This window comes from Coregonus lavaretus (assembly GCF_964263955.1).
Source record: "Coregonus lavaretus genome assembly, chromosome: 27".
In the NCBI taxonomy this organism is placed as follows: Eukaryota; Metazoa; Chordata; class Actinopteri; order Salmoniformes; family Salmonidae; genus Coregonus; species Coregonus lavaretus.
In genome coordinates, this window is record NC_140014.1 from 19,066,064 (window position 1) to 19,091,261 (window position 25,198).

Here is a 25,198-nt window from a genome sequence, read left to right on the forward strand (position 1 = left end):
ACAATGGAAATACATGTCCTCTAGTGATGGGTCATGCGCACAAGCATCGGCTCTGAGAGCCGGCTCTTTGTAGTGAATCAGAAGAGCCGGCTCGCATCGAGTGAGAGCCGGCTCCCAGTTTTTTGCCCATTCGCTGCTTAGGTTTCACTTTCACAGAGGTCTGTTATGATTGGCCAGCATGGCGACCAGCATGCGGCATTCACGTGAGAATTAAGGATGTGTAAACAGAGAGGGGGCGGGGCAGACACACCACTTGACTCCACTGCAAGTGAAGAGAGAGACAGAGCGGACTGAGGAGCGTGTGTGCGTCTTGCATTGTCGTGTCGTTTAACTATGAGTGACACTAGAAAGCGAAGCAGCATCTGGCTGCAGTTTAAAGATATTGGGAACAAGAAAGCAGAGTGCCTTCACTGCAAAACGAAGGTCACTATAAGAGCAGGTTCCACCACAAACCTGCATAGACATACAAGAACTGTCCATCCTACAGTGCAGTTAGAGGAGAGAGGGCAAGCCAGCTCACCATCTACTGATCCTGGTGTGTCTCATACCAGAACAACAGCTGCTGTAACGTCTACTGCCATCCCCATGCGTGCAAGTATAACCTCTCCTACTGCAACTCAAAGCAAAATAAGTCAGTTTTTACCTAAACTGATGACCCCAGCCAAACAGCACAGTATTGATGATGAGTTGGCTAAAATGGTAGCTTCTGATTTTCAACCCTTTTCCATTGTGGAGGACAAAGGAATGAAAAACTTTGTCAAAGCCCTAAATCCCACATACACTCTACCCAGTAGAAAAACACTTTCCCAAACAATGATCCCAAAACTATATGACACAGAACGTGCATTATGGCAAGAAAGGGTGACAAAAGCTCCATCAGTTTGCCTGACAACTGACTGCTGGACCTCCAGAACAACCTGCTCTTTCATGTCTGTCACTTGCCACTTTATTGAAGATTACAAGATGACATCTTGCCTTCTGGACTGCTTCGAGTTCACCGACAGACACACTGCAGAAAACTTGGCAGTGGAGCTACTAAGAGTGGCAAAAGAGTGGCAAGTAGAGGACAAAGTGGTGTGCTGTGTGAGTGATAATGCTGCAAACATCACCAAAGCCATAAAAGTTTTGAAGTGGACCCATCACCCATGTCTGGCGCATACACTAAACCTGGTGGTTAGAGATGCTCTGAAGGTGATCAAAACAACCGTGGATAAGGTGAAGGCTGTTGTGGAGTTTTTCCACAAAAGCACAGTAGCAGCACAGAAGCTAAAGTCCACACAGCGCCAAATGGGGATTCCTGAACTGAGGCCCAAACAAGAGTGTGCCACCAGGTGGAACTCAACATTTGATATGTTGAAACGAATGCTTGAAATAAAAGATGCCATCATCTCCACCCTGGCCCTCATCAACGCATCTATTGAGCCATTAAGCCAAGAGGAATGGGAGCTGGTGAAAGAGGTCTGCGCCGTCCTGCAACCATTCCAGGAGGTGACTGTGGAGATAAGTGCAGACAGGTACCTAGAACCATTGAAGCATTGTTTTCTCTACTACTATTCAGTCACTATTATACATTGCAAACACAACACATACAGTATAATGCATCACGTATAATATGCCACATACTTTTAAAAAACTAAATTCTAAAAGTTGCTGTTTTCTCTCCTTCAGCTATGTCACAGCCTCGAAAATGCTCCTGCTTTGCAAAGGTCTGCAGCTGGTGACAGCCGAGAACCAATGGACAGTAACTGTGCAGAAAGTGAAGGAATTAGTTGCAGCTCTTTGTTCAGCCATGGACCGCAAATTTCTGCGGATGGAGTACAACACTGTCCTTTCAGAAACTACCTTATTGGATCCAAGGTTTAAAAAACTTGCCTTCAGTGATCGTAGAGCTGTTGATGAAGCTCTTCAGAGGATTAGTGCAGCAGCAGCAGCAAAATGCACCCCCAGCAGCCAGCCAGCTCCACCATTACAGGGCCAAGTGGAGGAGGAGCAGCAAACCTCTGCTGTTTGGAGGCTTTTTGATGACAGAGCTACAGGAGATGCTTCAAGGAGAAATCCGACAGCTGATGCTATAATGGAGGTGAGGAGCTACCTTGAGGAGCCCCTCATCCAGAGAGCAGAAGACCCACTGAGCTGGTGGCAGGCCAAGGCCTCAGTCTTTCCACTCCTGGTGAAGGTGATGGAGGGGAGACTATGTATTGTTGCCACATCAGTTCCTTCTGAGAGAATCTTCTCCAAAACAGGGCAGATACTCACGGAGAGGCGAAATCGTATCAGGCCTATCAGCCCATCCAAGCTGAGGCATCTGATCTTCCTGAATGCCAACCTGCCCTGAGGACTAATGCTGTTTGCTGGAGTTTGGTTCTGGTTTTGATTCTGTTCTGTGGATTTGTTTGAAGTTTATTGTTAATTTGTGCAATAAAAAAGTTTAATTGAAATAAACAAATGTAAGAGTGGTTTTGTCACAGAATAAATGCACAGAATTAGGCATTATAAGGTCTCTCATAAAAACACTGAAAGCAAAAGGGTTTTCAACACATAAACCATGATTTTTTTTCAAAGTTAAGGTAAAATATAGGCTACAAAAGATCCTAAATAAAGAGCCGTTCGGGAGTCGAAAGAGCCGGCTCTTCTTTGGGAGCCGAGTCAAAAGAGCCGGCTCTCAGAAAAGAGCCGAACTTCCCATCATTAATGTCCTCAAAGATGGAAGGCAGGTGGGAGGAGGTGTGATCAGGTGGAACCATTCTAGACAATGAGAGGGCAGATACGTGTGTGAACAACAGGCACAACTCCGATATAAAGTCATTTTGTTCAAGGTTGCCGAAATGCCACGTGCGTCCACTTATATCAGTGCATTCATAACAACCTAACCATTATGTTCTATTCTATCAAATAAGCATCACGTAGCAAATTGGCATTTTTTTTACTCATTGACCTCCATACAAAAACTCCTCACTTCGTGGTCATATTTTCATAGAAAGATATTGGGCAGAGTAAACACTCTCGCTTAGCCTCTTCCTCTCTGCCTTTTTGTCAGTGTTCTGATGAAGGCCATTGATGACCGAAACATCAACCTTTTTCACTTTGCTTAAATAAAACATTGAACTTTTAAATGGTGAGCGAGCGTTGTGCCTTTTACTTTTCAATGGTCATTAAATGTTTTAATTGCACCTCGACTCACTTTGGTTGAGCACCCTCCACTTCTTCCAGGTTGATATTTTAGCCAGGACACCTGGGGCAGCATGTTTCAAGCATCTCAGAGTCAGGTTCCCCCTGTCCATATGATCTAATTTATTGTGATCTAAAATCAAAATTGATCCTAAATCAGCACTCCTACTCTCAGACGGTTGATACATATGGCCCCAGGGTAAACACTTTTTACATCTTCCGCTGGGGATATCAGAACAACTCTAACTTGTGTAGGCTAGATCTTATCTATGTTCTCATTTTTACACACTCTCATGCTTCTTCTATCACTACCACACAAAAAGCTTAAAGATGGTTTTTAAAATCATACAAATCACATAAAAGGCCTATTGGTCTGGGGGAAAGCCTGCACCCTCTGGCTCTCCAGGACCAGGACTGGGTACTACCTTCCAACTGATATTTGTTTTACTACTCAAAAAACCAATCAAGCATTCAAGGGATTATGCTAAGAAACATTACTAATTAAAACCATTTAAAGTGTCTCACAGAGCTGGAGCAATGAGAATGATGCAGATAATCATTCTCCTGTCCTGTACCCTTTGGGGCCTTGGTATGGGACATGGACATCAAGCAATGACTGAGGACACCTATGATGCCATACTCAACCCACTGGGCAAACACTGGTTGAATCAACATTGTTTTCACATAATTTTAATGAAATCACATTGAACCAACGTGGAATAGACGTTGAATTGACATCTGTGCCCCGTAGGAAGGCACTGAAGGGGGAATTCAATGTCCCTGTAGGAGAGGAGAGAGATCAAGAACCCAACGCAATGCTCTTGTTCGACTGTGGAGGAATAGGGACCTCTATTATCTCAGTGAGGATGGCTAAGAAGTCTGCATTCACAGCAATTGTGAAAAAGAGTCTTCATTATACGAAAGGGTCTGGTGCAAGAAAGTTAAAGATACAACTGAAGGAACATTACTCTGGCATCAGTGAAAATGGTGTGCAAAAAACATTGGATAACTCAAGGCTCTACCAACTCCATAAGGCAAGATTTGCAAACAAGCCCATTCCAAAGCCCATAAAGGCCAAAGTGGTTCAAGGACGCCATCAAATTGACCTTCTTCACATGGAAAAATGGCTGGTTAAGCATGGCAGTCACATACAGGTACATCCGGACCATAGTTGATGTGTTTAGCCAGAATGTATGGCTGAGTCCATTACAAGGGAAACAGAGCACAGAGATTGCCAAACATCTTGCTGATATCTATTGTGAGCATGGTTTTGCAGCATGCCCAAGGAAAATTATTCAAAGGTGCAGCTGATGGAATCGCTCCTGGTCAAAATCATCCAGAGTTCTCCATACCACCCACAGAGTCAGGGTAAAGTGGAGAGGAGCCACTGGGTGTTGAGGAAGAAGATCATGTTTGACCTTAAACTTTCAGGGGGAGGATTCAACTGGGCCAAGCATTTGCCCGTTTCCTCAAGGATGATGAATGGCGATCCAAAGGAGGTTCTGAGATGGATTCCTCCTTTCCAGGTGTATTATGGAAGGAAGAGTGACAGGATCACCAATCAGTTAACCTGTTTCCAGACGAGGTTAATGAAGAACCCCCTGCACGAGGCAAAGATCCCCTGCCATCCCAGAAGCAAAGCCTCCAGTTTGAGGAGAAGCGTTGTAAAATCAGAAAAAGGGCATTAAAAACCACAAAGCATTGCATGAAACGGATGATTTGTTGTGCATCTGGAGGCAATCCACCCTCGGTTTACATGGTGAATGGTAAAGTTCTGGTCAGGGTGAAGAGCAGCACACACAGAGTTTCAAAACAACATATTGTATTGCCTTGTAAAGTTGTGAAGAAAAACGTCCAGCTTTCAAAATACAAGGTTGAATTCCAGACGTCCAACAGTCCCACAGTGACACAAAAATCAGATGTGACCAGTGTCACAAGAAAGCAAGAACAGCTTCCCAAGTCTTCTATCAAAAAAAAGAAAAGGTCCACAAACCAATTATTTCATTCCCTACACACGAGGAGAGACTGGAGTCAGTTGAATATTCAGAGCTGCGGATTCGTCTTGACCCAGTGCCAGATGGCAGTTTTCAGTTGGCTGCCATGGCTGACGACTATTGGAACATTCAGGTCTATGACATCACTTAGAAGATAATATTATTGCAGATTTAACATGTCACCAATACACAATAGATGGGACGCCACTGTCTTGGTTTGTGGGAGGGACATGGCACAACATGGGACCTATGGAGACCATATAACTCTTCAGAGAGCCTCACAAATGTATAATGTGCAGTTCCTTGTTGTGTTACCTCTAGGGATTGACGCAACCTCTACCATTACACCGTCTACTGGTTTATGTGACAGCTTGCCTGTTTTGATTATTGGCCACATTTCAGAGGGACATGGTGATCATTTCCTGATTCTTGATGGATCAGTCAACCAATATGTCCAAGCTATTCATGAGGCTGAGAATGAAAGGCTGTGTTCAAGCAGCCAGTGGACCGGATCATGACACTGACACGGGACCGGACACTGTTTCCCATACACTGTTTCCCATTTGAGAAGATAGTTTTTCCTTTCTTCCCTGGGATTCATACCGGCAACCTTTCAGTAACTGGCCTCTCACTTTAACCTCTTTAGGTATCAGAAAAGGTTTCTAAACACACAAGCATGGTTTACAGAACCACCTTCGTTACACTCCACCACCCATTTCACCTCCTCACAGATACCCATCCAGGCCCTGACCTTGTACCACCGTTGGGACAAACTGGTGTCTAACCTAGGTCTCCTGCAGGCCACAAGACTGTGTTAACCTGCTACAGTAAGCATTAGCTCAGGGAGCTTACACAAATCTTTTGGTCTCAGACAAGTTTATTTAGGCCTACATTACTTTTCAGCTGCAATCCCCTACTGCCTTGGTGGCCATGAGTAAGACACTTTGGGGCCGAGTCAGACCAGAGTTATGTGAGCGTAAATGGAACTTAATTCCTTTTTATGCACTTTTCTCTCTACGTGTATTCTGACCTTCAACTTAGGCATGAGGTAACGCATGTTTCAGCCAGCTATTCTTTTGGGGTGGAGATCACAGAAATTGATGTGTGGCAGAGGTCTGTCTACAGATATGCCATATTCTAACCTTAACTTAATTCCCTCAGAATTCCACCACCTTTACATGCAATGAAACAATGAATACGGTCGAGCAACCTGTCTGTTCCAAGAGGAACATAATCTACTTTATTTTTCCCGATAGAAAAAACCCCATTCTCAATTAACTGTAATTTACAAATTGATAAAAGCTATTGATAAAGGCTAGGTAAATGAGTAAGCCATTTGGATAAGGGGATTGTAAATATAAGGGACAATTGTTTTAGATGTATTTTACTTTATGATCGCTGGAGACAAATGTGAAACCAGCCATTTGGCAATAAACTGAAGCATATCAACATACCAACTTTCCCACAGTGACATTTATGAAATGTTGTGCCATTACGCAGAATTTAAATTGTATGGCCTTTTAACTTGAAAGGATGAAACTTGGAGACGCAAGCCACATAGGTACATGTGAGCATGTGATGACGATGCAAAGCAGTGCGCAATGAGTCACGCCAAATTTCTCTCCAATGTTTTAATTATAGCTATACCCAGACCAAACCGTTTAACCTTATAAAGAGACATGAGCTAAAAATAAAAATACATGTAGAATGGAATAAGTTATAAGACCTCGTCAGTTCTACCAGCTAATGTGAGATGTTTAGATTCAATAATATTTGAGGACACAACTTAAGGGCCTATGTATTTTTTATGTTTTCTTCACCTACAATCTAACCACAAAGCTGGCCATCTTTCACCTTTCTTCTGGCTGCCCTCCCCCTTCCATTTTACATTGACATTTTAGTCATTTAGCAGACGCTCTTATCCAGAGCGGCTTACAGTTAGTGCATTCATCTTAAGATGGCTGGGTGGGACCACCACATATCAAAGTCATAGCGTCGTCCAGGGTAGGGGAGGGAATGGCCGGCAGGGATGTAGCTCAGTTGATAGAGCATGGCGTTTGCAACGCCAGGGTTGTGGGTTTGATTCCCACGGGGGGGGGGGCAGTATTAAAAAATATATATATATGTATTCACTAACTGTAAGTCGCTCTGGATAAGAGCGTCTGCTAAATGACTAAAATGTAAAATGTAATAGTAAGTACACTTTCCACAAAGTAGCTATCAGCAAAGTCAGAGCTAGTAAGGTGGGAAGAAAGTTCAAGTGTGTTTATGTCATATACACATGGAGTACATAATGCAATGAAATGCTAACTTGCAGGTTATCCTCTTGACAGCGCAACAATGATAGAAAAAGTCTAAGTAGCTACAAATAGTTACATAGCCTATATGGAAAAAACAGACATGAGCCAAGCATGTTTACCTGTAGAATGGAATAGGTTATAATAAGTCTATGATTAACTTCATTTGGTCAGTTCTACCACCTCAACATTGCTAATTTAAAACAGGGTTAAATATAATGTTGTGAAGTTCAGCTTCAGTCCAAAGCGGGGCACTGCGTTACTGTCAAAAGATGTGTGGTTCAGTCAGAAAAACATTCTCTCATTCTGGAACAAAAACATATTGGGCTGAAGCCCCGGAAACCTAGGCCTAATGACGCCACTCATCATTCCATTACATCGTTATTTCTTTCCTCTGTCACGTTCGTGTGGTTATTCCTGAGGATTGCTAGCAATAGTGGATCATATTAGGCTAACGTATTACATGTGCAATAATTAAGGGCATGTGGCATATTTGAATCATTATGGAACGCAGACCATACCTAGCAGTTTAAACCTGGAGCCTGGCGCACGGTTCACGACTACTGGACCGTTGTCATCCGTGATTAGTGACGATTATTAGGGTAGATTTATAGACTACTGTTCAACCCCTATTGTACACTTTTCTCACCTTCCAATATTTCATGGCTTGAACAATTGAATATGTCAACTTTCAGGATGAATCAAACCACCGTATTTTTGATTCACCAATATATTCTGTGCGTAAAGGCTCTCCAAACCTGTTTTTTTTATTCATAAATTCTTTCCGAACCCTAAATAATATACAAGATCAGAGTATTTTTCAATTGGTGCTCCAAGGAGACAAATATGCGTGCATATTTGGAACATTCTCTCCATATATTCTAGTGAGTCTGTTGAGAAAATTCGAATTGAAGGTACTCCAAATTGAAAGCGATGGCTTTAGATAAGTGTACTGAAAACACTATTGAATGAAAACCCCACCGGAAAATCTGTTGGCCAGGACGTGGGAGGGTTTTCAGTGGTTGAATTACATTTATTAGCATGCGCAAGGGAACCACACCTGCAAAGCGTGTTACACACCTGTTCTGTGTTTGGTGTGTCATAGGGTTGGGTACGGTGACAACAAAAAAAACATGTTTCCATTATACAATTGACTTTTTTGAACACACGTGTGTTATTTTGACACATGCCTATGTGTTCCTCTGAGTGTGTGTGTATACATATGTTTGTAATACATGTTGAGTGGATATACAGCTCTGGAAAAAATTAAGAGACCACTGCAAATTTTTCTTAAATCAGCATCTCTACATGTATGACAGCCATTCCATTCCAGTGTCTGTTGAATTCCAACACAGGCACACCTCATTCTACTGAATTAGGTACTGATTAGGTGATCACCTGAACCAAATCTTATTTAACGAGGAAAAGTATAAAAACCACTGCTGTGGTCATCACTATCCTCTTGCAATACAAAAAAACAGTGCTAATAGTACCTCAAAAGTAATATTAATCAAAAAATTACTATTGACCATGCCAAAAAGGGATACAGTGAGTGTCAGGTTGCTTTCATCCTTAAAATTTCAAAGACGGCGGTTCATAAGAACAAGGTCAAGCAGCAGACATTGGGGACAACAAAGCTACAGACCGGCAGAGGGCGAAAACGACTCTCTACTGACCGGGATGACCGCCAACTCATTCGAATGTCACTCAACAACCGTAGGATGACATCAAGTCACCTACAAAAAGAATGGCAAACGGCAGCTTGGGTGAAGTGCACGGCGAGGACGGTTTGAAACAGGCTCCTAGGGGCAGGGCTGAAGTCGTGCAAAGCTAGAAAAAAGCCCTTCATCAATGAGAAGCAAAGAAGAGCCAGGCTGAGGTTTGCAAAAGACCATAAGGATTGGACCGTAGAGGACTGGAGTAAGGTCATCTTCTCTGATGAGTCCAATTTTCAGCTTTGCCCAACACCTGGTCGTCTAATGGTTAGACGGAGACCTGGAGAGGCCTACAAGCCACAGTGTCTCGCACCCACTGTGAAATTTGCTGGAGGAGCGGTGATGATCTGGGGGTGCTTCAGCAAGGCTGGAATCGGGCAGATTTGTCTTTGTGAAGGACGCATGAATCAAGCCACGTACAAGGTTGTCCTGGAAGAAAACCTGCTTCCTTTTGCTCTGACATTGTTCCCCAACTCTGAGGATTGGTTTTTCCAGCAGGACAATGCGCCATGCCACACAGCCTGGTCAATCAAGGTGTGGATGGAGGACCAGCAGATCAAGACCCTGTCATGGCCAGCCCAATCTCCAGACCTGAACCCCATTGAAAACTTCTGGAATGTGATCAAGAGGAAGATGGATGGTCACAAGCCATCAAACAAAGCAGAGCTGCTTGAATATTTGCGCCAGGAGTGGCATAAAGTCACCCAACATCAATGTGAAAGACTGGTAGAGAGCATGCCAAGACGCATGAAAGCTGTGATTGAAAATCAGGGTTATTCCACCAAATATTGATTTCTGAACTCTTCCTAAGTTAAAAAATTAGTATTGTGTTGTTTAAAAATGAACATGAACTTATTTTCTTTGCATTATTTGAGTTCTAACAACACTGCATCTTTTTTGTTATTTTGACCAGTTTTCATTTTCTGCAAATAAATGCTCTAAATGACAATATTTTGGGGGGGAATTTGGGAGAAATGTTGTCAGTAGTTTATAGAATAAAACAAAAATGTTAATTTCACCCAAACACATACCTATAAATAGTAAAACGAGAGAAACTTATATTTTTGCAGTGGTCTCAATTTCTTTCCAGAGCTGTATACCAGTATGTGTGTTTTGGCAACACCAAAGGGGGTATACATATGCACTCATAACACCATCATGAAATCATTAATAAACCCTTAATGAATGTTGCAGTATCATTCATAGTTCTTATATAAAGGGCCCTCTTCCGGGATCTCTTCTCATCCTCCCTCTTCTCTCTTCCCTCTCTACTCTCCTCCCTCCTTTTTAGACGTCCTGATTCTTGAGAACAGCCATCCCGCCGATCCACCAACTGCTGCTCTAACACCTCCCATAGCCGCTGTAGCCACTCCTGAAAGCCTTGCAGCACCTAGAGGAAGACCACACACATCGCTGTCCCACATACGAGATACAAATATCCTTACATTACCAATTAAAATGATAAATTACTCTGTCTCAGCTGCCGCTCACACACCTCCCACAGCCGCTGTAGCCGCTCCTGAAAGCTCTCTCTCCTTGACTCCTCCCTCCTCTTCAGACGCTCCACCAACTGCTGCTCTAACACCTCCCACAGCCGCTGTAGCCGCTCCTGAAAGCTCTCTCTCCTTGACTCCTCCCTCCTCTTCAGACGCTCCACCAACTGCTGCGCTAACACCTCCCACAGCCTCTGTAGCCTCTCCTGAAAGCCCTGCAGCACCTAGAGGAAGAACACACACATTGCTGTCCCACATACGAGATACAAACATCCTTACTGTTGTGAAGGGTCATGGCTCTTATCCCAATTACCTTCTGGCCACGCCCCCTCCCTGCAACCCACACCTGATCAAGCCTTTACCTTACCTACCAAAGTACCTTGTCTTTTCGTGTATGCAATTAAGTGACAACTACTGCTTGCACTTTGACTACTGCCCCATAGTGGTAGCTTACCTACATGAACCAGCCTTAGCCTATACAGTCCTTGGCTCTAGAGGCCAAACATTAATTTGACTTACATGACCAATTTATCAATGATAAATGAATCTGACAAACCTCCTGCAGCAGCTGCTGTAGCTGCTCCTGTCTCTTCTCCTTCCTCATTTTCAGGTGTCCTAGTCCTTGAGGCCAGCCATCCCACTGTTCCCCCAACTGCTGCTCCAACACCTCCCACAGCTGCTGTAGCTGTTGCAGAGAGCCCTGCTGCACCAAGAGAAGACCACACACGTCACTATCCCACACATGAGATACGAACTTCCTTACATTGCCACTCACATACCTGCCGCAGTTGCTGTAGTAGCCGCTGCCGCTCCTGAGAACCCTGCTCCTGCGGCCAGCCATCCCCCGGCTCCACTAACTGCCGCTCCAACACCTCCCACCGCCGCTGTAGCCACTCCTGAAAGGCCTGCAGCACCTAGGTTCACCACATACACATCTGTCACTGTCCCACATAAAAAACAAAGCAAATCCAAACATCAATGATAAATGATATCAAGTCATATGATTTAGTAAGTTATGATATCACAAACTCCACCATTGTCTTTATTTATTTCATCGAAGGATTGTAGCATTCTTCGTATTTACCTGCTGACTGTAGAGCAGCAACAAGACCCCCTGCTGCTACCCCACCTCCATTTACCGCGGCCGCTGCAGACATCATGCTTGCTGCATATGATCCAGCAGCAATCCCACCAGCAGTGAATCCTATCGCTCCTAAGACAACTGGTGCCATTGCCACTGTCGCAACTATGAAAGCCCAGCAGAAACACTTGAGCAACCAACCAAAAACATACCTAGCCCCCTGTTATAGGAGGTTGACAATAGCATCACTGTCATGTGACTGTTAGGCATAAACGACAAAACAAAGTAGTAATACATCTGTAAAATTATTTGAAGCTGGTAATTGATCATTTAAATTCATGCTAACTAAATAAATGATCTTACCTGCTCCCACTGTTGCTGCTGCTGCTGCAGCAATTGTACCACTTCCTAAATGGTAAAGAAAAGATTGCTATTTTATGATAACCTCCTTTTATGGCAACTCAACTTGTAATTCACCCAATCCATCAGAGTAACCTTGGTTGTTGATTGTAAACTAGGTACTCACCATTTTGGATTCGAAAGGTTAAAAGGGCTTTTACTCAAGAAAAATGTTTTAGCCCGTCAGTCCACCCTTCATATAGTCCCAAAATATAATGATATACATTGCATACAAAAGCCTCATAGCTATCCTAATAGAAAGCCTATATTTACTTCCTGGAAAAAATCTATGATTATGCTTTTTGACACAAAACGCATCATCATAGATATTTTCCAGGACTTCTGGTTATGCTGAATACCACTTGAAACCTATTGTCATGGAGGTGGCTTTGTGACTTTAGCGGGCTTTAGCTCAGTGGGCTAATAGTTGAGGAACATGGGTGACCCAAAATGGATACACACAAAATACACATCCTTACATTATCAGAGCAAAGAAAAAAAAAGACTAAGTCAATCATCAATGATAAATTCTACTCAATAAGTCATATGATCTAAACACTATAATCACAAACACTACCATTGGCTTTGTTTACTCCATCATGCCATTAAAGCTTGCTTTGATTTTACCTATTGCGGCGCCCCCTGCAGTTGCTCCAGCAGCAACCCCAACAGTAGTCAATCCTGCCACTCCCAGGGCAACTGGTGCCCCCACCACTGCCGCAGCTGTGAAGGCCCAGCAGACAAGAGCATGCAACGAGCAAGCAACCAAAAACATAAATGGCTCCCTGTTATAGGGGGTTTGACAATGGTATCACTATAATTTGAATGACTTAGGCCTAAATGACAAAAGAAAGTACTAACACATCTGTGAAATTATTTGAAGGTAACAGCTAGAAAGGGCTTAACCAATAATAAGCAAAGACTAGAGATTGCTTTTCTTATACTGACAATTATTGTTCTATTTATATTGTGTTTCTTATTCTGGCAATTATTGTTCCATTTACTTTGTTTGAACTTATCAAAAGTATGTTTACAATGGATTTTGACCACAAAGTGTTTTTTTTTTTTTTTTAGCAAACATCAACAAAGATAATACAGACAAATCAGATTAGTGGAGTTATTGGATCAAATAGAATATTCATGCTGACTAAATACATGATCTTACCTGCTCCCACTGTTGCTGCTGCTCCTGTAACAAACATCCTTTTTCCTAAATAGAAAATAAAATATTACTATTTTATGATAACCTGCTTGTTGACAAAGCTAATGTATGTGTTAGCGATCAAGTCAACTAGTAATTCACCTAATCCACAAGAGTAGCCCGTCAATCCACCCTTCATATAATCCCAACATATCATTACATTGCACACTAGAGCCTCACAGCTATCCTAATAGAAACCCTACATCTACTAGCTGGAAAATATCCATGACACAAAACACATCATCATGGATATTTTCCAGGATTGCTGGTCATACTGAATACCACTGAATACCACCTATGAGTGTCATGGAGTTGGCTTTGTGAGTTTGGTGGGCTTTAGCTCAGTGGGCTAATACTTGGATGGATACAGACATGGTGCTGTGACCTGGATTCAACACATTATGTTCTGTTATTAAATCGATGTTTGTTTTGTTCAATTCCCAAAGTGTCGTGTACTTACCAATCCCTGGCCAACTATTACTTTTTTCTGAAGTATTTATGACCTTAAAACATTATGGGTGATTGTTGCTATTAGTACAAATGTTGAATATTGTGCTCCCATTTTGATGGTCAGAATTGTGAACGTTTTGGGAAGTTCTGTTTGACTCACTGTTCTGTTTGATTCTTTGTGAATCATCCGGGTCCTGAGGCTCCTGACAGTCCTGAGGCTCCTGACGGTCCTGACAGTCCTTAGGCTCCTGACAGTCCTGAGGCTCCTGACGGTCCTGACAGTCCTTAGGCTCCTGACGGTCCTGAGGCTCCTGAGGCTCCTGACAGTTCTGCGCATTACTGAAGTAAACAGTGAGGGCATCAATCATCGCTGCATATGTTTCATTGGTTGTCAGGGTGTTTAAGATGCGCAGTCCCTCATTGCCAAGGTAATGGCGTAACAGAACTCTCTTCTCTTCGTCTGGCAAGCCTCTTTGTCTGCCCTGTATAATGTACAATTCAAAATAGTTTATCCAGTCATTCCAAGGCTCCTGCGGCTCACCGGGTACCAGCAGAAACATGGTTGGTGGGGACAAGTCTAATTCTGGCGCCATCTTCGTTTGCCTTGTGATTAACCACGTTGGGCTTCAAATTCTCAGTCAGGGTAGGTGCAACTTCGTATGGAACTTTGATGCAAACTGCAAACATTGGGAGAAAAGTTACAGCATTTGACTCTCTCTCATGACACACACATTTCAAAAGGCTGGGCAAAGTGCACAAGTTAGAACTCTATAGAGTTAAAGGAAGGTACTGTATAAGTAACATTATTTGTGCCAATATTAAAATATAAAATGACCACAACAAATCTTGAATGCGGAACACATCTAATAACAAATGGTCATAAAGAACCTTGAAACATAACTCGTCCACTGTAAAAGCAAATCACCACGCATCGAATAACTAATGACCACATTGAATCTGGAAACAACACATCTATAACAAATGACCTAGTTGAATAATGAAAGCACACCCCTAAATTACAAATGACTAACTTTAATATTGAAAACACAAAGTAAGCTACAACTGATCGGTCTTCTTGCACACACATACATTACTTTAAGTCAGTGGTATTCAAACTTTTTCAGCTGCAGTACCACATTTTTTCCACCAGAATTTCTGACAACCCCATAAAAATAAGAAATTGGCGTGACCCCACCCCACCCCTAAACACAACCTTAAAATCTATACATTTCGATTTTTACTTCAACAAATATTTCTGCTGGTACCCGGTCAGCCGCAGGATCCTTGGAATGACTGGATAAACTATTTTGAATTGTACATTACACAGGGCAGAGAAAGAGGCTTGCCAGACGAAGAGAAGATGGTTCTGTTACGCCATTACCTTGGCAATGAAGGACTGTGTATCTTAAATACCCTGACAACCAATAAAAAATATGCAGCGATGATTGATGCCCTCACCTTCAATTCATTACATTTTCATCTGTTATCAAAATGGAAAGAAACCAATAAATACATTTACTCAATAACAGTTATAATAATAATAATCTGTACTCAACATTTTTCTGCCGACCACCCTACATGGACGTAATCCGATTGGTCGAGGTATAGCCCACATTGGTTATAATGACGATAATAAACTTTACACGGTTTACAAACCTATGATAATGTTTACCTTCAAACTACAAGCAGCGTTCTATAATGATTTTTCTACTTTCACTTTCCAGCTTCAAGAACGAGATCCTCCGCCCAGCAATCATTTCTGGGAAATTAGTGTAGGATTACAGCCAGAGTGGGGTATGTGAAGCGAGAGATAAAACTCTGCACTTTGTCCTGGGTGAAAGTTGACGCTATGCAGACAAAGCGATTAGTGTGGTTTTTTGACTGTAAGGAAATTAGATGTGTCGCATTTGGTCAAGAAAAACATGTATTGTTCATTAATAACGTTGGGCATAACTAAGAGACCTGAGGCCCGTACATGCGAACATAAGAAACCATCAGTGGTGTAAAGTACTTAAGTAAAAATACTTTAAAGTACTACTTAAGTAGTTTTGGGGGTTATCTGTACTTTACTTTTACTTCACTTCATTCCTAAAGAAAATATTGTACTTTTTACTCCATACATTTTACCTGTCACGATCATCGGGAAGAGAGGAGGACCAAGGCGCAGCGTGGAAGGTGAACATATTTATTTATTTATTTATTTATTTATTTAATGATACACGAACAAAACGATAACGTGACGTCCTTGGTTACAATAAACACACCACCACGGAACAAGATCCCACACCCCACTGTGGCAAACAGACTGAATAAATATGGTTCCCAATCAGAGACAACCAGCAACAGCTGACACTAGTTGCCTCTGATTGAGAACCACTTTGGCCAACCTAGAAACACAACAACTAGAATCGACAAAGGAAACTCACACCCTGGCTCAACAAACAAGTGTCCCCAGAGCCAGGGCGTGACATTACCTGACAACCAAAAGTACTCGTTACATTTGGAATGCTTAGCAGGACAGGAAAATGGTCAAATTCACGCACTTATCAAGAGAACACTTGGTCATCCCTACTGCCTCTGGGCTGGCGGACTCACTAAACACAAATGCATCTTTTATAAATAGTGTGCAAGTGTTGGAGTGTGCCCCTGGCTATCCGTAAATACATAAAAAACATGAAAAAGGTGCCCTATGCTATGCTTAATATAAGGAATTTTAAATGATTTATACTTTTACTTTTGATACTTAAGTATATTTTAGCAGTTACATTTACTTTTGATACTTAAGTATATTTAAAACCAAATACTTTTAGACTTTTACTCAAGTAGTATTTTACTGGCTGACTTTCACTTTTAATTGAGTAAGTTTCTATGAAAGTATCTATACTTTTACTCAAGTATGACAATTGGGTACTTTTTCAACATTTACATTTACATTTACATTTACGTCATTTAGCAGACGCTCTTATCCAGAGTGACTTACAAATAGGTGCATTCACCTTATAGCCAGTGGGATCACCACTTCACAATGTTTTTTTGTTTGTTTTTGGGTTGGGGTTTGGGTTGGGGTAAGGGGGGGGGGGGGTAGAACGATTACTTTATCCTATCCCAGGTATTCATTAAAGAGGTGGGGTTTCAAATGTCTCCAGAAGGTGGTGAGTGACTCCGCTGTCCTGGCGTTGTGAGGGAGATTGTTCCACCATTGGGGTGCCAGAGCAGCGAACAGTTTTGACTGGGCTGAGCGGGAACTATGCTTCCGCAGAGGTAGGGGAGCCAGCAGGCCAGAGGTGGATGAACGCAATGCCCTCGTTTGGGTGTAGGGACTAATCAGAGCCTGAATGTACGGAGGTGCCGTTCCCCTCACAGCTCCGTAGGCAAGCACCATGGTCTTGTAGCAGATGTGAGCTTCAACTGGAAGCCAGTGGAGTGTGCGGAGGAGCGGGGTGACGTGAGATGGAACCCCTGGCAACCATTTAAATATAAAATACAAATAAAATCAGCCAATGAAAAGCGTCGATTTAATTGCATGTGGCAGAACGCTAAATTGTAGTTTGGCTGCATTCAGTACGTTTTTACATTCTGGAACGTTAAATTGAACGGAAACAAACGGGGAGGGGTTGGATTATGGGGTTGGGGAACACTGTAAATGTGGCCATGGATTATGGGTCAGGGAACGCTGTAAACATGGCCACGGCCGTTTAAATACGTCACTCATTGCTTCAGGCCACCAAACGGGAGCAAATGTACCTCAAACTCCGTTCAAAAACGTTTTGCGGAAACGTGTCGTTCAGTACAAATTGTTCCGGAACGTAGCAAACGTTCAAGCGAATTGAGGTCCCATCAGCTAACATGGCACACGTTAGCCCTATGCTAACCTCAAAAGGTGGTAGCCTATGGAATATATCTTGGCACAACTTCTCCATCAGCCTGTGAAATAACTTATACTTTAAACCCACCAACCAATGGCATTTCTTAAAATAGGTCAACCCTGGCCACTAGAGGGATATTTTAAATCTACAAATTCAAGATGTACTTGTTCCATTGGTCTGTAACAGAATGCTGTGTGCCAATATTGCACTGATGCATCCTTGACTAGTGGTGCTTTCAAGACAACTGGGAACTCTGAAAAAAACGAGGATAAACATTCACACGCAACACCATGGGCCAGAAAAGGTTGAATACATTGGCCATGCTGTCAATCCAGAACAACTGGAAACTCGGAACTGGGAAATCTCAGACTTCAGTGAGTTCAAGACAACTGGGAACTCGGGAAAAAACGAGCTCCGACTAGGTAAATACGTTTTGAACATCATCCAAGTCGGAATTCCAAGTCGGGAACTCGGGCCTCTTTCTAGAGCTCCGACCTGAAGATCACTGACGTCATGATTTGACTTTCTTTTTTGTCTTTTTTGTCTTGAAAGCACCATAAATCCAGAGAATGCCAGACTTTGATGACAACGTTTATGGAAAAAAGTTTTGCCTGCACTGCAGACGGCTATATCAGTCCACATTTTTCAGGGGGCGCTGCAGCACCCTCTGCACCCCATACTTCCCACAGTTATGCTTTAATTGTAAAAATATAAATCAGGTCCTTAAACATGTAGGTTTATCAATTTTTTTTTTTTTTTAACGAAGAGCCTTCTGCATTTGTCAAATAGCTGTCATGTAGGCTATCATTGTCATCATCAGTTCTCTGTGGCACACACTGCATAAAGCAGTTGTTGACTCGCAATTGATAGTGCACTTTAACCATAGATTGTAACAAGCTTTTTTATTGAGGAGAAAACTGTTCACTGCCGGTCCTTATGCTCGATTCAAAACGCATAACGAAGTGGATGAATATAATAATGCATAGCGGCTAGCCTGCATATAAATGTAGCCTACATAAGACTGTCGATTTCAAGTCCTGCAGACGTCTTTAAAAGAACTGCAATACTGCCATCTGTAGGATGATAACGAGAGTGCAAACGACCTACTGGACACGTTGTAATGCTCATCGTTTTCGAGTCAAATAACGCGCATATGTGACAAAGCAGATTATTATAAAAATGCATATAAGTAGGCCTACATTTAGGTGTATACGCCTATGCAATATGATTAGTAGGCAATAGCAGTGTGTTTGTTAGCAAGGCTGAAGAAAGAAGTAGCTCTTCATTTTCAAGCTGTTGGCTGTTAACAGTGCTTGACTTGCGCCAAAGCTGGGGAAAAATAGTATGTTAAGGAAGGGGGAGACGGAAGAAAGAATGGTAAGGGGGAGAAGAAAAGGGAGGGGAAAATGATGAAAAAGAGAGAACATTAGGAAAAGGGGAAAATGTAGGGTTCTTCTTCATAATATAATACACTGTAAAAAGTACTTGTGCCTAACTCATTAAAGCAATTGAGTAGTGGTTACTCAAACATCTCCAACTGCCTGTAGAACTCAAATCAAGGTACTCACTCAGATGTCAATCAGATGTTCTTAACACTTGTTTTTGAGTACTGTTAACAAAACATATTAGGTTATCGAGTAAATATAACTTTATTTATCTGTGTTCTGCTGATCTAAAGTTATTGAGTTTTTACAAGTTATGATTATTTTATATTTTCAAGTCAATCTAACATTTATTAAATAAGTTGTTTTTACTTGATTCTATTGTTTTACATCTTGACTTTAAATAATAAAGTAGTAGTCAGACACATTGATATCTAAGTAAAAAACACTTGATTTATCTGTGTTGTGCTGATATAGAATTATTATGTTTTTGCAAGTTAATAGTGCCACGTGGCTCAGTTTTTAGAGTATTGTGGGTAATTCCAAATGTTTAGACTTCATGATACTTTTACACAATGTTGTATGCATGTTTGAAGAAAGTATATTTCTAAAATAGTATTAAGCAGTTTGCTGTGCTATGAGGTGTAATTGATCATGATGAACGGATATCAAAACCGTCAAGCAAATTGACATTCAATAATGAGACAAGCCATTCCAACCAACAACAAAGTCATGTGCACCAGTCTTAATGACAGGTTAATGCATCATCCTGTAATTCTTACTGAAATGAGCACTGTGCTCAACAATGCCCGCTAAGTTGGGTTCAAATAAAACATCGGCAAATACATAAAACAATGTTAAACATTTAGACACAGCCATTGAAAATTACTAATCAGAACTACTTACACTTGACAAAAATTAGTAATGAAGGTTAATAAGTTAAGTAGAAGGGACACCAAATGTTTATATGTTCATTACAACAAATGTTAATCTTCAAGCGACTTCAATCTTTTTAGTTCAGAATACATAATGCAATTTAGTGTCAAAAAGTTCATAAAAAACAAAACAGTGAAGTATTTGAACTAAAAAAAAAAAAACATATGGGTGGTGTTGTTATTACTTTAAGTATTAAACACTGACATACTTTGAGTTGGGTGACTGGAATGGTTCTAGGCAGCGGGTTTCCACAGAAAAATGTAGTTAGCAGAAGTAATTACTTTTTACAGTATATACGTTTATTATTCATTATTTATTATGATAAGCTGAAAAATAATTACTATATTTTTTCCTGTGTTTGAGGAAGGGGAAGAGTGGACCCGAAGGTCCCCAGTTCGAATCCGACCGCAGCCAGATACATTTTCTTCTAAAAAAACACTATAGTCTCCAAAAGTGTTATTATCTTTCACATCAGTGAATTTAAGATCACCTGAGTTAATTGAATGATTATGGTAGCATAATCATAACATATAGAAAAGTATTTCTAATAAGGTTGGTTTATTAGTGTACTAAACACTGAGTGTACAAAACATTAGGAACTCCTTCCTAATGAGTTGCACCCCATTTTGCCCTTAGAAAAGCCTCAATTCGCCGGGGCATGGACTACAAGGTGTCGAAACGTTCCTCAGGGATGCTGGCCAATGTCAACTCCAATACTTCCCACAGTTGTGTCATGTTGGCTGGATGTCCATTGGGTCCTTTGGGACCATTCTTAATACACACGGGAAACTGTTGACCATGAAAAACCCATCAGCGTTTCAGTTGTTGACACACTCAAACCGGTGCGCCTGGCACCCATTACCATACCCCGTTCAAAGGCACTTAAATCTTATGTCTTGCCCATTCACCCTCTGAGAACCATGTCTCAATTGTCTCAAGGCTTAAAAATCATTCTTTAACCTGTCTCCTCCCTTTCATCTACACTGATTGAAGGGGATCATAGCTTTCACCTGGATTCACATGGTCAGTCTATGGAAAGAGGAGTTCCTAATGTTTTGTAAACTCAGTGTGTATCCTGTTTACCCGAGCAGGCTTCCTAGGCACATTATGGCACATTATGCTGAAATGATAAAGGAAATAAATAAATAAATGGATATGAATATTGACAATAGGGTCACGTGATACTTAAAACATGACACACAAATGTAGTTTACTTAAGTTCGATCAGGAAGGCTGGTAACATAATTCACTTTGTTTCCTGTTATACGGGCATAGTGGGAATGAATACAAACATATCATCATCAGCATAGCGTTTTACTTCTTCTCTTGTTTCCTATTAGCCACGTGCGGAACGTCATTCACCTCTTTACCTTATAGCCTATAAGCATCACACAATAATGCACATTCCTCATGCTTGCTGTTCAACCTATGGGCTCAATCTTGCAATTATCACCTTCATCTCTCTAAACCAATGGGTGTAAATCTTGGAACCAAAAGGGTTCTATCTGGGACCAAAAATAGTTATTCAAAGGGTTTATCTATGGGGACAGCCGAATAACCATTTTAGGTTCTATATAGCAGCTTTTTTTTCTAAGAGTTTACCATTGATCTAGTGCACATTTGCAGTCTAGGCTTTATGTTTGGTTTAAGCTGTGTAGCCCACGGGCCTACTCTTTCCTCTTAATGTCAGGTGGTGTTTCCTCTCCTCTCACTTTCGCTGTCTCCTCTCTATTCATTCTATTAGAATGTTGGAATGCCATACAACACCGGCGCGTCTTTCATGGTCTTGCCCCGCCGGCCGTGAACACTCCTGTCCACTGGTCTACACAGGCCGATTGCAGTTGTGCTGTTCACAGCAAACTGAGGGTACAAAACATTAAGAACACCTTCCTGATTTTGAGTTGCCATTCAGTGGGTGTTTAGTATTGGTTGCATAGGAATGGACTCAAATTAAGATGAACCCAAGCGCGGCTCACCAAACTGCCTCGCCGACAATCTATTGCCAGAATAGTACACAATGCAAAACAGAACATCCAGTGGCCCAAACCAGCAAACAAAAATTTTCAAAATTCAGACAGAAGGGGGAATCAGATCACTATGATCGCCAGGAACATTACTTTTGGTTTATATTTTTATTTGTTGCGCTACTAGTACTGCCTGTTGATGTTAAGGAGGCAGCCACAGTAGCTGGATGATATTAACATATTCGGTTTTTATTTCATTAAATGTATTTTGTTTCATCTGGGTGCTTACGTCACCTACTAACACCCTGGTACTACCCATAGCTCCCGTTCTCCTCAGTACAAGAAAACACTGAGAGAGAAAGGTATGTGTCGCAGATTACTCCGGGGTAGAAGTCCACAATGTTAAGTTAATAAAGCATCCCAAGGTGAACTTTGTACAATATGTTGCGTACACCTCAGTTGTATGAGATTACAGAACAGGAGAGAGAAGACGTATCAGGTGTTGGTGATAACAATGTACATGTTATTCTGGTTGGTGTTACTATGAGAGGTGCACAAGGTATTACCACTGGGATGGGGCGGGGGGCTCAGTTGGCCAGTATGGTGGAACATAGTGCTAGATAGACCTGTTAGATACCCAGTAGTCGATACTAGAGGGCCAAGTGTTAGCAGTAGCCAACCAGAACATGATAACAGTAGCCAACCAGGCAATGATAAAAGTGAAGAGTCTCAGAATCCATAAGGGGTGAAAATGAAAACCGAATCCAGTTGCAAGCCCTAGCAGAGTTAGTCAAACAACTGGGCAGTGAAATAGGAAATCAAGTTGCCGCTAGTCTAGCAGGGGCTGCTCCAAACAGTCCCCAACCCATAGCACAAATACCTGATTGGTCAAAGGTCAACCTAATTCTGAAGTCAGACGCCAGAGAACCACCCCACTTCAGCGGTGATAGCACAGTGACTGAATGGCAAGAAATGATTCAAGCTTACTTGAAAAAGAAGGGATGCAGTATATCAGAACAGGGGCAAGAGATACAGGACAGACTGATGGGGCGGGCTAAAGACATAGTCAGAATTGGGCTCAGTGAAAACCCCCTCGTTAACATAAGCAGAGACCCTGAAGCCATATACAATATCCTGAGGCAGCACTTTGGAGAGGCAATCTCATCCACAATTCCATTAGGATACTTCTATGAATCCTTACCAAGACAGTCAGAGAGCTGCTTGGATTATTGGGTCAACACCTGACAACTTTCTCACTGGCTCATCCTCTCCACTCGTCACCACCTCCTCTAGTTCACCTGGCTTCACATACTAGCGGGACAGCGCGTCAGTAAATACTTTGAAGAGGGCCCATAGCAAGTACTCTCTGAACTTTTCTGTAACAGCCCACTTATGGGCCAGGAACTCAACCTTCATGGAGATGTAGTTCTCCATGTTCCTCTCAGTGGGTTTGAGCGCTCTGCTAACAAAGGCGATAGGTCTTGGTGGGTTTGGCATGGAAAAACTAATGCAATGTGTCTGACGCCTGGGGGAACAGCGCCCTGATGTACACCGGCCACAGCCAGGAGCTGGATTTCCTGTTAAGGGCTTTCAAAAGAATGGGTCTGAGGCTGGACTGCACCAACCAGGCTGGGCACTCTTCCATCCAGGTGGCCAACTTCTTTGGGCACGACAAGTGTCCAGACCCTGAACTCTGGGAAGAGGGGGGTGGTGTCAGATGACCCAATAGGGGAGGTCGGGAAGGAGGCAGGGTCAGAGCGGCGACAGCCCAACAAGCTCTCTAAACCCTCTGCCTTGGGAATTCCAGAGACAGTTGAGGGTCAGGGACAGCATCGGGCTGTGGGCACCCATCAAATGCCAGAATCAGTCCCCAGAGAGAAAAGGCACCTAGAGTGGACCCAGTCTGAAGAAGAACAGGATGACATCTTCACAGCCAAACAGATAAATAACTGTAAGCTAAGGGGCATGAGGGGGGTAAAACACTGAGCCATCACCCAGAGCCAAGTCAGCAGAAAGAGAGGAATGAAACAGGAGGTGCCAGATAGTATTCCAGTCTGGGGCAAAGCAAAGTCATTTAACCTGGACCTCCTGAGCAGCAGAAAGCAGTCCTATCATGGTGATGTGCCTATCAGCCAGGACATTAAAGAGAGCCTTGCTGCAGGACGAAAGAGCACTAATAGCCAATGACAAGAGAGCACATGTGAGATGACAACGGCGCTGAAGAAACTGTCTCCACGCCATAAGCACTTTTAAATGGCAAAGGTCAATCTCAGAGAGCGCCCAAGGATTCCACCAGGGCGCCAAAAGATGGAAATAATGACTTCGCACAATCAAGCAGGAGAGGGAGTCAGAAGCATGGCAGCCTCCCGCCGAATGGGCGACTAAACAAACTCCTCTTCCACAGAGCAGAGATAGAGCCATAGAAGAGTCCTGTCCATCCCCCAGGATTCACCAGGCTGGGGACCAGATTACTGCACTGATTCACCGCCCCTAAATTCATGAGACTGTAATTAACTGTTCTTCCCGTTCCTCACACGGTAGAGGGAGGATGTCCTGGGATAAAACGTTCCCCTTTTCTCAAAACACCAGAAAGTTAACAGTCAGCCAAACGGGGACAGCATCAGCAGGGTGAAGTGTGAATTTGAGAGCAGTTACCATGGTGTCTCCCTCGAGTTAAAGGAAAACCGACTGTTCTCAATTTGGAAAATTAGAGGGAGTCGATTTGATAAAGCACTTTAGATTCTACATGTTCAAGCAGTATGGTAACTAATGAATGTATCCCAATGCTTTGTCTGTAGATTCAAATCATCTGCTATATGCACAAATCGTAATAATGGCAGTGTCACTTTTATTTGACAAAATAATAATATATTACACTATTATTGAAATATGTAGTGTGTATTCTATTTATAATGTATAATTATTTATAATGAATCATGTTGTTAATATGCACAGGCTATGCTAAATGAATTGTAATACATTTATACAAATAGTTCCAAATGTGACAGAATTCTAATTTCTGCATTTGATATAATGTTTGTATGTGAGAGAGAGAGAGAGAGAGAGTAGAGAGAGAGAGAGAGAGAGAGAGAGAGAGAGAGAGAGACATAGAAAGAAAAAGATGCACCTGTGTGAAAGGAGACATTAAACAGCAAACTGAATTGGAACAAATTAGCAGTGATTAGTTGATAAATAGCAGTTATTAGTTGATCAAGATCAAGAGTCAATATGCATTATTATTTTAATTTTTTT

At 42.1% G+C, this 25,198-nt stretch overlaps 2 protein-coding genes across 6 annotated transcripts; one reads left to right on the plus strand and one right to left on the minus strand.

Moving 5' to 3' along the window:
- Positions 1-261: 261 nt before the first annotated feature.
- LOC311102761 (E3 SUMO-protein ligase ZBED1-like) lies at positions 262-2,435 on the plus strand. The gene is made up of 2 exons (XM_084144155.1): positions 262-1,514; positions 1,669-2,435. The coding sequence occupies exons 1-2, from the start codon at positions 334-336 to the stop codon at positions 2,333-2,335; spliced, it is 1,848 nt and encodes a 615-aa protein (XP_084000281.1). The 5' UTR covers positions 262-333; the 3' UTR covers positions 2,336-2,435.
- A 4,513-nt stretch (positions 2,436-6,948) lies between these two features.
- Positions 6,949-16,004, minus strand: LOC311102758 (uncharacterized protein; the record flags this gene model as incomplete). Of its 5 annotated transcripts, none has more annotated exons than XM_084144152.1 (10): positions 6,949-10,564; positions 10,670-10,891; positions 11,224-11,370; positions 11,447-11,581; positions 11,752-11,913; positions 12,112-12,156; positions 12,775-12,870; positions 13,313-13,357; positions 13,959-14,137; positions 15,926-16,004. In XM_084144152.1, 10 exons carry the CDS (start codon positions 15,979-15,981, stop codon positions 10,443-10,445), a joined length of 1,209 nt encoding a protein of 402 aa, XP_084000278.1. In that variant the 3' UTR covers positions 6,949-10,442. The 5 variants fall into 5 exon arrangements, with proteins under 5 accessions (XP_084000278.1, XP_084000277.1, XP_084000275.1 ...); XM_084144151.1 differs by lacking the exon at positions 15,926-16,004 and adding an exon at positions 15,355-15,619; XM_084144149.1 differs by lacking the exon at positions 15,926-16,004 and having other exon boundaries at positions 11,224-11,367; positions 13,959-14,391.
- Positions 16,005-25,198: the final 9,194 nt, after the last annotated feature.

Excerpts from the sequence above, each read along its gene's own strand:
- LOC311102761 (XM_084144155.1), top strand. The coding sequence starts at position 334 with ATGAGTGACACTAGAAAGCGAAGCAGCATCTGGCTGCAGTTTAAAGAT. Across the intron at positions 1,515-1,668 it reads GTGGAGATAAGTGCAGACAG|CTATGTCACAGCCTCGAAAA; the intron begins GTACCTAGAACC and ends TCTCTCCTTCAG.